General features: G+C 44.2%; 1 protein-coding gene across 11 annotated transcripts in view; it reads left to right on the top strand.

The window, feature by feature from the left end:
• The window catches only part of LOC119173336 (uncharacterized), a 763312-nt gene that overhangs the window by 673381 nt on the left and 75409 nt on the right, over positions 1-14522 (top strand). For 5 of the 11 annotated variants that reach the window (XR_012895464.1, XM_075896122.1, XM_075896119.1 and 2 more), the window contains one exon: positions 3156-3211. The exons of 5 other annotated variants lie outside the window; for them this stretch is intronic. Coding sequence is in view for 4 of the 6 variants with exons in the window: in XM_075896122.1 (XP_075752237.1) it covers positions 3156-3211 (56 nt within the window). In the remaining 2 variants the exon portion in view is untranslated. Of the gene's footprint in view, positions 1-3155; positions 3212-9739; positions 9865-14522 lie in introns of all 11 variants that reach the window. One more of the 11 variants, XR_012895463.1, reaches the window with a different exon arrangement.

Genomic DNA, 14522 nt, shown 5'->3' with positions numbered 1-14522 from the left:
TGATATTGAACTGACTTAGCAATGAGCTGACACAAATGACAGGAATATCGCACAGCATGTCAATATCTGGCAGCTCAAGCACTTTCTGTAACAGCAACTTCGTCTCGGACTAGTAAATCTGCCTGATTGGCACATGATAGTTGGCAGCAGACAACTGACGGTACCGACCAAAGCGATCTTCGAGAGAATCTGTCTGAAACTTGCCCAGCAAAACGTATTGCATACCAAGCTCTTCAAGGCAATAGATAGCGATCTCGTCGAGTGCGTGAGTTGTATAACATAAGGCTAAGTGTGTGTCCTTTGTCAAATATCCTGCATCATGCTTCAAACTCTCCCAGTAGTCTAGCCACTGCATCATTTTCTGCAAAAACTGTAACTGGGGACAAGATGCTGATGTAATAGGCTTTTGCAGGTCATCTAACAGCCTCTGGCCCTTTCGTGGAGTTTTAACATTAACAATATTCCACCATGTTAGCACCGTGTTGATGTACTGAGCTGTGCTATCAGCATGCTGAAGGTTGCTATTACGAAGTGCTGCCTCTGTTGGTAAATTGAAGATTCTCAAAGCCAACTTAACATTTTGTCTCTCCATGTTAGACGAATTTAAAGCTTTCAACGAGAGTGTCGGAGCAATCCTCAAAACCGGATTTTTTTCAGACTCATGCAGCTCACATAAAGTCTTGAATGATGGTGTCAATATTTTCGGTGTGGCTTCTATACTATTTGGATCTGGAAGTACATCCATCTCCCGGCATTGCGTTGATTTAACCAGTTATTTCGGACACATTTTAACAAGTGAACAGGGTACACGATGAAAAACAAAGGTCGTAAATGGTCATCTAGATGTTGGTAAATTATCTTTAGTCTTGGGGGCATGAAAATAACGACATTGTTTTCCTGTTTATAGAATTGTTGTACGAGATTACAGCAATGACATTGAATCCAATATGCTGAAGCTTGACAGCTGGCATTCGTAAAAAAAATTGTGCAAGCATTTTACATCAATTTTAGCCATTGGCAAAATATGCACAACATCTTTGTGATAAGGTAAAAAACTCTGAGTCATAAAGACATATGCTCTATTTGCTGGGCTTCTAGTGTTGACTGCTGCACCTGGCATTGATCCAGCTTTGAAATTGAAGTATGACTGAATGTGGATTTCATCCATCATTAAAGTTACTCTCTTTTCATGCTCTTTCATTGCGGCAGCAGCCTTCTTAGCATATGACAGAAAAAAGGAGTCTCGCTGTTTCATGGCTGGGCTGACCTGTTGAATGAAGCAGACATGTCGTATTGTTTCAGGATGATGCGACGTTACCTACAGTGAACGTCTGAGGAATCAGTACGCATGCGCCGAAATGGTGTTGAGGACACTTGCAAATACCAGCAGGTCTGGCGAGTAGCGTGCTGCGTTATTAAGGATGAGCTCCACTTGAGATTTATTTAACTTCAAGATTTCCAGATGCCATGCGCGAAGCTGATGCTGCTGATCATTGCATTTCAGCTCCTCCGACTGTGCCATCACAGACGGAAGCAGTTGACGAGCCCACTGGACATTGTTGGAAGCATCAGGAGTGCGCAGACGCTCAACACGATGAAGGATGTCACATAATTGCCGCAAGTCCTGCCACTCCGCAGGCACACTGACACCATCAAGTTCCACAATGCGTGTTTCCCCAAAATACAATTCCACACACATGCTCTGTCAGACTATCACTGAAGAACGGACAGAGGTGCCTGGATCAACAGTCAAATCCAGGAATAGAACCTTCACAGACCGAAATGGTGAAGTGTTAAAGCTTGGTAGAGCATTACGGAATTTAGAAAAGCTTGTAACTTGGTTCTGCTTCTCCTGTTGTCATTTTTCTTCCAGAGACTTTTCAACGAAGATATGGAGTGATTCGTCCTCAAGACGCTTTGTTTTCTCTTCCTGAGCCTCCCAAGTGCACGCATTTTGACGAGAGGTACTGAGGACAGTTCGTAAACACACTCGGTATCGCATCCGGCTTCAGCTGGAAGACTTTCAGTGGCACTTTAATATTCTTTCCCGTCTTCATGTCTGTGTACTTTGACGTTTTAACGTAGTCGCTGGCCGAAAAATGCTTCTCGCAGAGCTGAAACAACAACAAAAAAAGATGTTATGGGGAAACACGTTTCATACAGCCGAAAACAAGACGGTTGGGTTTGGCTTTCAATACAACAAATAAACTGTGAGCACGTTTCAGGCTCAGACAACGCAGGCTGGGCAATTTATAGCTGGTGCTAGATACACTCAGCTACAAAAACGTGCATTGCATAAATAACAAGCACCCGTATTCAACCATGAAACGAACCTTGCCAGGGTTCTTCGTAGGAGCGAAATCCTTTCGCGGAACCACTCTTGTTCATGCTGCCCGCCGCACCGGTTCGTTGGGAAACACGTGCACTTCCACGCTCGGCTCTCCTGTGTAGTTCGACTTGCAGTGTAGAGCACAACAGCAGCCGGGCATCCTTCCGGTTCGTTCACACGCACAAACACCACGCGAAATAAAGAATATACGTCTTCCAAACGTTAAAAAGACACACGCTTACATGCAAACGAGCGACTCCAACTGCTCCATTAGATTGCTTCGATCACTGTGGCCAGCAAACGTGAAACGGAGTCCGACCGAAGTGCGTGGGAATGCGGCTGCTTAATAATTTTTAAGTAATATGGTGTGCCATAACTTGACAATGCAGCTGCCTGACTAAAACCGAATAGTTAAATACTGCAACCTTTTGCAACAATTGCGCCCTAATTGTTACAAAACTAAAAAAAATTGTTTTGGTACAAGCCAAAGTCACTGCGGAAGCCACTGCGAGTCATCCGTAGCTCTTCTTGCCTGTTTGTGCGCTCACGTGATACAGTTTTGGGCGAGACTGTCACTGAGCCATCCGAGGGGTGATCTGAGCTTGGTAACGTAGGCACTTGGGCAAGGAGGTGGCGTGGAGGCCTTCAGTTTTTCTAGGTGGTGTTGGCTGAGACCACGCACAAATTATGGTTTTAAGATATTTCGCTATTGCTTGCCGAATACACTAAAAAAATTAGAAATATATAGATATATATATATATATCGAGATAGAGCTTTGTATTATTGTCGCCAGCGTTGCTCACAAATGTCTTTATAATTGTGCAGAATAGCGGGAAACCATTTACAGAAAAACTTCTGGAACTTCACAATGCATCAATCAGGTCAGTTTTTGTTTCGTATTTACACAATTGTATTTCATAGTGCATTATATTACCCTCAGACGCCTCTATTCAGGCACAAAAGAAGACAAAAAATAGAAAAGGTCGCAGAACAGTTTTTTGTCATCTTGGTCTTATATATAGGAAAATATAAAGGCGAGTTCCTCACTTTTGCACGCCAACGTGCTTTGAATACATGGAAGCACAATTGTACGACGCCCAAGATCTGAAGTTTAACTGAATATAGGAAGAACACCGTGTAAAATGCTTGAAGAGTGTTTATTACCGAACACTCCGTAAGGAGTAAGTACTTGGTTGGTTATCTCAGAATTCTCACAAATGTTCAGTCTTATGGACGTAAGAATATTGTTGATGTACGGAACGTACACACTGATCCCTTGAAAATGGCTGTAGCAATAAAGACCCCATGAAGACAATGAGCGAAAACATTATGACAACTAAACCTAAATTAAACGTTTTAACGAAATTGTGAAGGCGAAAGAGGACTTCTACAAAGAACTACAGTTCCTAGAGAAGCCATAGATTCTTGAAAAAAGTCAGGGCAGTACATATTGCAGCGGGCTTGTAACGTTCACTGAGGCAGCAGTCGGCGTGTCGAATATGAAGCGCTTTTTAGGGTTGAAGATCCTTGTGTAATGAGTCATTCCTCCGTGCGTATGTATTTGTAGCCACTTCTAGTTTTTGACTTCCTCAATGGATGGCGTTGTGTTTATATGTACTTAAAATAATAAAACTAGATAGTGTTAGTGGTTTTCCCGGCATATCGACAGAGTAAGAGATGAAGAGAGAGGTGAGGCATCCGACCGTCCATTCGTGTGTCCAACCGTCTATGCAATTGTCCGTTCCCCCGTCCATCCATCTGTGTGTGCTTCCGTCTGCCCGTATGTTCGTGCTTTTCTTCGTCGGCCCATGCGTCCGTCCGTCTGTCCGTGCACGCTTCCGTCCGTCCACCCGTCCATGCGTTTATTCGTCCGTGCTTCTGTCTGCCTGTGCATGCGTGCTTCCGTTCATGCGTGCGTGCTTTTTATCATCCCTCTGTCGGTCCGTCTGTGCTTTCATTCATCTATGCGTCCATCCATCCATGTTTCCGTCCGTTATGGGAATCGAGAGTGCCCTCCTACCTGGCGCCTCGTTGCCAGCTGCCACACGCGCGCCGACAGCGTAGCCCGGGCGTGCATAAGCACCGGCATCCACCAAGATGGCTGCGAGGGCGCCTCTTGGTCTGGGCCAGTCAACAGTCAGCTTCTTCCCACGCTGGCATGTCCGGGCACGCTACGCTGGTGCGCTGCGCGGGCCTACGTCACAACGCAGCGCCATTTCCCACTGGGCGTGCGTGACATCCTCCTCCCCTACGAGCTGTGTTGCGCCCGAAGATTCGCTCGTCGCGGCAGATGATCTCAGGCCTCCACGAGAGGTTGACGCGCTGCTAAGCAGGCGGCTTCTCGTTCGTGCGTTCGACTTCGGCCCTTGTGCAGGAGTCGTAGCGCCCTAGGCAAGCATGCTTGCTTGGTTTTGCGCAGTTCTTTGTACGGCCTGCAAGCCCGTGAGTGTCGCACTGTGGTGCATCTTGGGTTAATAAACCCGTTGTTGTTGTTATTCTGCCTCGTGCGTGGTTTCTGCGCCACGCCGGAGAAAACGACGAACCCGGCCGCAACGTCTTCGCACGCATTAGCAGTGGAGGACGTTGCATCCCTACACGGTTGCGCATAGTAGGTAAGCCTAGTGCAAACCTATTTCTACACCGTCTGTCCGAGTTTCCGTGCCTCTGTTTGTCAATCTGCCCATGCATCTGTCTGTTCCTCCACCTGTGCTTCCGTCTCACCATTCGCCCTTGCTTTCCTCCATCCGTCCATGCGTCTTTCTGTCCGGACAAAGGCACGTATGAACGGAATCACGGACGCAGTGATGGACGCAAGGACGGACGCACGAACCAACAGAAGCAAGAAGGAACGAACGGACGGAAGCGCGGATGGACTGAGAGATAGACGCACAGACGTACGGACAGAAGCACGAATGGTTGGACGCTTCGCCTTATTCTTCATCATTCACTTTGTGGATATGCTGCAATTTTTGTCAAACTTTTGACCGGTGAACAGGTACTCAGACTAAAGCAAAGACTCTTTAACTGATGATTCCAAAAGATCATCAGCCACCGGTTATCCGATCAGAGATAAGGGGCATTGGTATTATGCACGCAGCTTGGAGGGTTCTAGCATTCATGCTGGTGCCTAAAAATTTCTTAATTAAACTTCACCATTCGCGTTCACAAAGAGAGCTTCTGTGGGCGACACTTTCATACTTTTGTAGGCCCGTGTGCTCAGATTTGGGTGCACATTAAAGAACCCCAGGTGGTCTAAATTTCCGGAGCCCTCCACTACGGCGTCTCTCATAATCATATAGTGGTTTTGGGACGTTAAACCCCACATATCAATCAATCAATCACTTTCATACTTGAAAAAAACTACTCATCATGGCAACATACGCCTGTTCCGTGCGTTATTACTGCGATATTATACGTTGTATTAGGTGACGTGCATATAGTACTATGGTGTTGGTAAAGCATGGAAGTTACTTTAACTTTATTTCCAAGTAGAGGAAATACCTTTCATGGGTACCCATGCAGTATGCACTTCATGCATATGGCTGTTCATATAACAGAAATTTACGAAGCTCTTGACTTGAAACCAGACTCGTACCTCACATTGATGAGGTGCTGACGCTTACCAATTTACCTGTGTGGCAGCCTTTGAAAAAGATTTGCCCTCTCCTTTATACACCAAATTACCCTTAGGTCAAAGGTGACAACTCAGGGGGCGGTGATCTCTCAGACGTTTATCAATATTTGCATGGTATCTTGTTGAAGGCCTTCGACAAGATACTGAACACTAACCACACAATTTATGCCAATGGCATCACTGTCTGTTGCCACACTGGATGTGAGGGCAGATTGAGAACGCTTTGCAAGAGGCCATCGATGAGACTGAGCCCTATTTCATCCCTACCGGCCTATGGTTCTCACCCGCTAAGTCCGAGCTCTTATCCTACAAGAAGAGGCCCAAAGGCGGTTCTCACCAGTCTTGGAAAGCAGCAACAGAGAGCCACATTAGGTTATTCATCGGTAACGCCTCTCAAGTTTCCCGTGTGCACACTATCAGAATCCTCAAAACGTTTATTGAGTCCAATGGAGTCAATGGTTGGTTGGTTGGCTGTTCCTCAGAGTCCTGGCCAACCCACTACGGGAGATCGGCCATGAAACGGACAGTACCTCATCTGTGAAATGGAATTGTTTTACAAGCCAGAAGCCGCCATCAGGCGTATTTGTTCCAAGACCAAGAGCACCCTCGGACTGATAAGAAGAATTGCTAACAGACACCGAGGAATCAGGGAAGACAATATGATCGGTATTATTCACACAGGTGTCCTATGTCACTTTGCTTATACGACGGCCATGCACAACTCGCTCAAGTCAGAACGCAACAAAATGAATGCCCTAGTTAGAAGAGTTTTCAAGGTGGCCCTTGGCATTCCCGTCCGAAAGCACACGGAAGACCTCCTTAAGCTGGAAATTCAAAACACTTTCAAAGAAATTGCCGACGATCAAGATTTTTCACAGTTTGTGAGACTGTCTGGCACTGAGTTGGTAGGGTCATACTCGACATGCTAAGACGCAACCCCACAGTCACCGGCTTTGATGCTGTGAAGCTGCCCGACGACGTAAGGTCGAAGAATTTCATACAGCGGATGCCACGCAAAATTAATCCAACCTACCACGCAGCACTACGACGAGGAAGGCGTTAAACTTTACTCGCCAGTGCCCGCTTGGACAAGGAATAAGCCTGCTTTGTCTATGCCGCATTGTACACTCAAATACTATAGCTTGATTGATATGTGGGCTTCAACGTCACAAAACCACCATATGATTATGAGGGAAGTAGTAGTGGAGGGCTCCGGAAATTTGACCACCGGAGGTTCTTTAACGTGCGCCCAAATCTGAGCACATGGGCCTACAACGTTCTCGCCTCCATCGAAAATACAGCCGACGCCGCTGGGATTCGATCCCGCAATCTGCGGGTCAGCAGCCGTGTACCTGAGCCACTATACCACTGCGGCGGGGCCTCTCAAAATGAGTATCATCGCAGCTGCTAATCGTACTCTCGGCTTCCTAAAACGTCATCTGCGCAACGCACCCCGCCATGTAAAATTATTTTCATATGAGCCCCTCGTAAGAAGCAAGCTTGAATATGCATCGTCAATTTGGAGCCTACAACACGCGTATCTCACTACTGCACTCGAATCACTTTAAAACCGTGCTACTAGATTCATTCATTCCTCATATGCCTATCACATTAGCGTGCCATCTTTAAAAGAAGAAATGGGCCTGTCCCCTCTATCTTCCCGCCGCCGCATTGCCACCCTTTGCTTGTTTCATAAACTTTCTCACAGTCCACTTGCAATCGAACCTTACAATTCACCCCCCCCCCCCCCGCCATTTCGCCGGTCATTTCGCATTGGCCATGTCTTTCAAGTTGCCCGTCAACGTTCCCCTACCGTTACTTTTGCAGCCTCATTTTTTCTTCGTGCAGCAAAAGACTGGAATGACCTCCCCCACCTTATTGCAGCAATCACCTGTCCATCAACATTTATGCATATCGTCACAAGCCATTTTTCAAGCTAGTTCATGGTTTTTTTGTACGTTTTTTGTAACCCCAACCCTTATGTAATGTCCCCTGGGGACCTTTAAGGTAATAAAATGAAAAAAAAGCATTGTAGTCAGTGGTCGTTGACTGTGATTCCCAAGTAATTACCTGCGCTACCATCCACACTTCTAGCTCCAGCATTTCAGAGCAGGTTGCCATTAATCTTGCATTGACGGACGGTGTGCACGACACAACTTATTCAGACTGTAAGGCTGGTATTAAGGCATTTAAAATAAGAATGGTGGCTCTCCAGGTCCTACAGATCCATAAAAGCGTCAAGCACCTCAAAAATTGCTTGTTGGTCTGGTTTCCTGCACACTTTAGAACCAATAAAGGTGCTTCGATCAATCCGAGTGAAGAGGCGCATTCGGCTACACAAGATTTTACTGAGCGTGAACTGGGTAACGCGTCAACCCCTGGGTGATCCGAATCTCTTTGCGCGTACAATGAGATATGCAAGCACCATTATATCTAAAGAAAAGCATTGCCCCTGTGAATCCTCGCTGTGCCGAACACAAGCTGTTACCTTAAGACTCCTCCAAACAATAACCTACCCGAGCCCTGGGGCACTGCACACGATATACCCCGAACACTTATCATACCCGGATCGCCCCTTGAATGCGGACTTCGACCATGTCCTGTGGGGCTGTGCCATTGCTGGTACTCCTGTCCACCAAGTGAAAATGAAGAGGCATCAATGATTAGGGCTGAGGACTTCACCTCTTAAATCTTGGCCATCCAGAGGGCCCGTGCGAGGGCAGTCAGGTTTAACGTGACCATCGCCGAGTGTGCCTAGCGAGGTGACGCTGAGTTTACTCACGTTTATTGCAAACCCAACACAGCTGTTTCACTCACTCGCTCAATCACTTTCTGCACAGTACATATGCATGTAATACCCGTGCCACACGGGCATAGAAAATGACATTTGGTGGCGAAGGCCTTCAGTTCCCGAATGACATTCGTTTCGCCGGCGCTGCTACGCGTCCAAAGCGAATGACATTTGACTTGATGATGTCGATCACAGCACCTTCCAAGTGAGCATGGAGTAAATAGCAATAAAAAAATTAAGAAGCATTTACAAGCTTCATACACATCAGATAATCATCAAATGTAGAAATAAGCGTATTACGTTGTCCTAAGTTTTAGTTTCTTGCTTTGTTTTACAACGTTGCAGCCGACCGTAGCAAGCTAAGCCAACACTAGTCAGATCCACAGCGTAAATAGACACTAAATTGACAAGCGTTTCATTATCAATACTTTATTTTATTCGTATAACGTTCAAAGCATCTTTTTAAGACTTTAGTGCAAATAAAAGACGGGAAATTTCATTTTTAGCTCAATATGATTTGTTTTATATACTTTAAGGTAAATCGCACTTCCCGAGCTGTGTCATCGAGAGTAGGCATTTCTCAGTCAACTGAGTTCTGCCGAAGGCAGTTGGTGGTGAATGGCATTCGAATGGCATTCAGATGAATGCCATTTTGTTCGCCCGTGTGGCACCGCGCGAATGACAATAAATCTGAAGGCATTCAGGGGTAAATGCCATTTTTCCTGCCCGTGTGGCACGGGTATAGGCCCTTGAATACTTGTGCAATATTTATGCCAATAATCTTGCTGAGTAAATGCATCACTGTGCCACAACAATTGTTATATTTTCGAGTATGCAAGACAAGAAATACAACAAAAGTAAGGGAAAGATGCGTGACTGTGTGATAAAACACTTCTTTTGCACGCAAATGTCCTAGATTCGACTCTCACTCAGACTGAAAGTTTTCCATTATTTATTTCATTTGCATTTTTCTCGATTTTTCAGTCATGGGCATGATGAGGACTTTTCGCTCACCATCAATGACGCCGACAATGATGCAGCTACCAACATTGGAATTTCTGCGGAAAGAGCTCTTTAACGCTTCTGCGTTAGCAGCTAACGTATAGTAGGTGAGGGCTCGGGCGATCCTTGGTGCTTTGAAGAAGACGAGAGCAATCAGCACGTTGGGGTTATGCACCGCTCACGCGCGAGAATTACTTCTTGAATGTGAAGCATTTCTTAGCGAACTTCGGCGACATTGCGCGTGTCTATCTATCTATCTATCTATCTATCTATCTATCTATCTATCTATCTATCTATCTATCTATCTATCTATCTATCTATCTATCTATCTATCTATCTATCTATCTATCTATCTATCTATCTATCTATCTATCTATCTATCTATCTATCCATCTATCTATCTATCTATCTATCTATCTATCTATCTATCTATCTATCTATCTATCTATCACCTGTCTATCTATCTGGCCACCTACAACTTTCAGCTCTCCTGGCCGTTTCCATTATGGTAATAATACCAAACTTGGTAGGCATAACAGGACTGTATGAAGAACATATTTGACTAGTCATAACACGAAAATCGTGAGATGAATTTCGTGAACGTTATGATTTACATTTTATGGTCCAGTAGTTCTTGCGGTGGTTTCGTCAACATAGCATGTTGCAAAACAGGTATGGGAGGACATGATTGTGTGACGAAAACAAGCGACAGACCCTAACATGAAAATCATGAGATGAGTGTAATGTAACAGCATGACTACATGCTAAGCCTATGATGCGCTCGCGGTCGTTTCGCTAGCGTCTTATATGCCAAATTTGATATAACGGTACTTGACTGGATTACGAAGGTATGTGACTGATTCAAACATGATAATCATGAGGTGCTTGTTACGTAACAACACGACTACATGCCACGCTCAAGATGCGCTGGCGGCCGTCTCACTAGCTTCACTCATACCAAAATTAGTATTACGGTACGTGTATGCATGACACAGGTATAATACTGGTGCACACGTAATAAACATGAGATGCATGTAATGTAACAACGTGACTACATGCTACGCTCATGATGTGCTCACGGCCGTTTCGCTAGCTTTACGCATGCCAAATTCGGTATTACGTGATGACAATGGATAACGGTGGTATGTGACTGGTGCAAACATGTTAATCATCAGATGCGTGTCATGTCAAAACATGACTACATGCCACAGTCAAGGCGCCAATACATTTCGACGTGACGCGGTGCACGTGCTCACCGGCGTACATTTCGTAGGGTCATGCTGGCATTGCTACGCCAGGCACCGGTCCTGCCATATACTCGCAGACGGACGCTGCGATGCACTACTTAGACGCATGTACATTTCAGCGCGCCCGGCTTCCATCCGTCACGAAAAGAGAGAGACGCAGTGTTGTCTGGCTAATTCATGGGCGCAAAATGCAGTATGTCGCATTTCGCGCCGGTTGCCGTCGGACCGCTCCGGCGGACGCTGGTCGCGCTGGTCGCGCCAGGCGTCAGACTATGAAGTGCTCGCATTTTGCGATCATTGCGTCGTTGTGCCCAGCGTGCGTGAGCGTAAACGCTGTATTGGAGTATATTGGGCCCTTCATGATGCGATCTTAGCCGTTTTGCAAGCGCCACGTTTACCAAATTCCGTGTTAAGTGACGTCAGTGGATGACGAAAGTATATGGCATGTGCAAACATGATAATCGTTACACGCGTGTCATGTAAGAACATGACAACACACCGTGCTCATAGCGTGCTTCCTCCCGTTTTGCTAGCTTAACATATACGAAAGGTTGTATTACGTGACGTGAATAGACGACAACGGCAAATGACACGTCCAAACAAGATAATCTTCACATGCATGTAAGGTAAATTTGACGACATGCTACGCTCATAGACCGCACTCGAGGTCCTACTACTAGCTCCACATATACCAAATTTAGTATGAGGTGACGGGAGTTGACGACGAATGTAAATGACATGTGCAATTATGATAATAATGACAAGGACGTCACGTACGGCCCAATATATCTCCGCCTCGTAAGGTTATACTGATTTTAAAATGACATATCAACCTTTCTAATTCGTGCTTCGCATATCATCGATTCTGACTGTACGTGGGATCTGCCACTTTTTCTGATGTCTCACAAGCTTAACAAAACAAAATTTTCAAAATAAAAAAACATGAGCAACACTTTTAATTCTCAGAATATAATTTTCCTTGTGGCTTCATTTCTGGGCCACAGCAACGGGAGCGTCTGCATAACATTCACAGGAAGGTTCACTTGTTAGGTCATTCCAAATAAAATTGTAGTTCCTTGGAGGTCTTTTTATTTATTCATTTTTGATATTGATATGTAGGTGTAACGTCTCAAAACCACCATAAGAATATGAGAGGTGCCGTAGTGAAGGGCTCCCGAAAATTCGACCACCTGGGGTTTTTTAACGTGCGCCCATATCTGAGCACATGGGCCTACAACATTTCCGCCTCCATCGGAAATGCAACCACCGCAGCTGGGATGCAATCCTGCGACCTGCGAGAAAGCAACCGAGTACCTTAGGCACTATACCACCGCTGTGGGGCTAATATTTATTTATTTTAACAATTAGTTCTGTACGGTCTTTATTTGTACGTACCCTATGAATAGCCAATTTTATATTCCCCAGATTACTCAATACCTATTTTTCCTTCATCAAACTTTTAGGCTTTTTTCTTCATTTTTTAACCACCGGCTTAATAGCCAAACGCAATACTGGGTACGTGCCAAAACATTGGTTCTTGAAAGCAAATGAACAGTGAGCAGTCAGGTCACGCAGCTTGGTCAGTAAACTAGCTTATCCTCAACTTCCGCATGACAATTTGTGCCCTTTCAACAAGTGGCATACCAGAAACAAGATATAATTGAATAATACCTGCGAAACTCAAATTTCTTAAATTATTCCAACTATTCTGATAATCAGCTTCAATAGGATAACAACCACACATGACGCCAATTTAAACAGGTATTAGGCAGGTATTTAAACAGGAAAATATATTTATCAATTATTCAAACTCATGCGGCCAGATGAATAATAAAAGAAGCCGCCAACTTCAGCAGAATTGTTTATGCTTCATTAAATTACTAGAAGAAACACTCTCTGTAATAGAAGTACACATATATGCTCGGCCGAATCAAGGCGTGTAGGAGTTCAAGGTGCATTCCTGAATGCCCCAGCTCACATCCAAAAAGTGTCAACAGAAGGTCCACTTTCTTTTTAACAAGCATAATAGTAAATTTCGAAGCCGAAAAATTAGAGCGTGACAAATAAGCGCTGTCTTTTCAACAGCACGCTTGCATAAAATATTCAAATGACTAGATTGCGAAGAATGAGGCAGATGTAGAAACTGGGGATACCTCAAAAACATGGCTCAGAGGCGACATCAGACTTTTATGTAATCATAACGATGACCAATATAAATAGTTTAAAACACCAATGGAACGAAGTTTTTATTTACATCACAGAATAACTTTTCAAGGCACAAAAAATACTCGAAATTTTGAAGAATGATTGAGTGCATGAGATTGATGGCAGAACGCAATTTGGTTCAAGAATAGAAAAGTTTATTAAGAAAGTTCACCTAAGGAGACGGATGTTTCATTTTATCTTTTTATTTCATTTTATTTACCCTAAAAGCCTTGTGGTAATATAGAGGGGAGTGGTTACAAGTTTACAAAGAACAAAATACAGCATAAAAAGAAGTTCTTCAACTAACAAAAAATACTCAATATACAATCTTAGCTGCGTAAGTACAACGAATTCCATACATTATGAAAATATTACATAAAATGCAAGCATAATGCTTTGTACACTTAATAATTATACAAAATTAGTTAAGTCTTGACAGATATATGGTTATTAGTAATAGTTACTGTGTTTTTAGGTACATGGTTGGAATCTGATCAATGATCGATAAAAACACTGCGAGTTTCATAATACAATGCCAACCTTAAGACAATGGTCGATACGATGAGATATGTACTAAGAATTGAGGATTAGTTGGTCATGAAGAGCGGGATGATGAAATATTTTGTGAATAGTGGCCAAGCGGGATATTTGACGACTGGGTGCAAGTAAAGGTAGGCCTAGGTTGGGTTTTATTGAAGTTATACTGGCAGTGCGTTTACAGTTTGACAGTATGAAACGGACAGTTATTCTGTACAAGTTCTAGCGAAAGGTCAAGTTATCGTAGTAAGGATCCCACACAGAAGAGGCATATCCGAGTTTGGATCTTATCAACGTGTTGTATAAGAGCACTTTTCATGCTGATGGTGCTTTGGAAAAGTTACGACGTATGTAGCCTAACATGTGATTGGCATTATTAGTGATGTATTAGATGTGAGGTGCCCAAGATAGGTTTGTCGTGATAAGAACAACCAAGTATATGTACGAGTTGACCGAATCGAGCGGGATGTTGTTTATGTAGTATGTTAGTGGGGTGTTGGGTGGTCTTGTTAAGCGCATTACGTTAAATTTGCCAATGTTTAAGTTTATTCGCCATATGCTGCACCAGGCTGCTACGGTGTTAAGATCAGGATGAAGGAACGAAATGTCATTATCACAGATTATTTCGCGAAAAATGACGCAATCCTCTGCAAAAAAGTGCATGTTAGAAGAAATAGAATACGTGAGGTCGTTAATATAAATAAGAAAGAGAAGCGGACCAAGGAGTGACCTTTGCGGTACTCTTGAATGAACCGTTGCCGATGACGAGTTCTTAT

The sequence above is a fragment of the Rhipicephalus microplus genome, chromosome 5, assembly GCF_043290135.1.
Source record: "Rhipicephalus microplus isolate Deutch F79 chromosome 5, USDA_Rmic, whole genome shotgun sequence".
In the NCBI taxonomy this organism is placed as follows: Eukaryota; Metazoa; Arthropoda; class Arachnida; order Ixodida; family Ixodidae; genus Rhipicephalus; species Rhipicephalus microplus.
The sequence above is the reverse complement of the archived record's forward strand: the minus strand, read 5'-3'. Positions and strand labels throughout refer to the sequence as shown.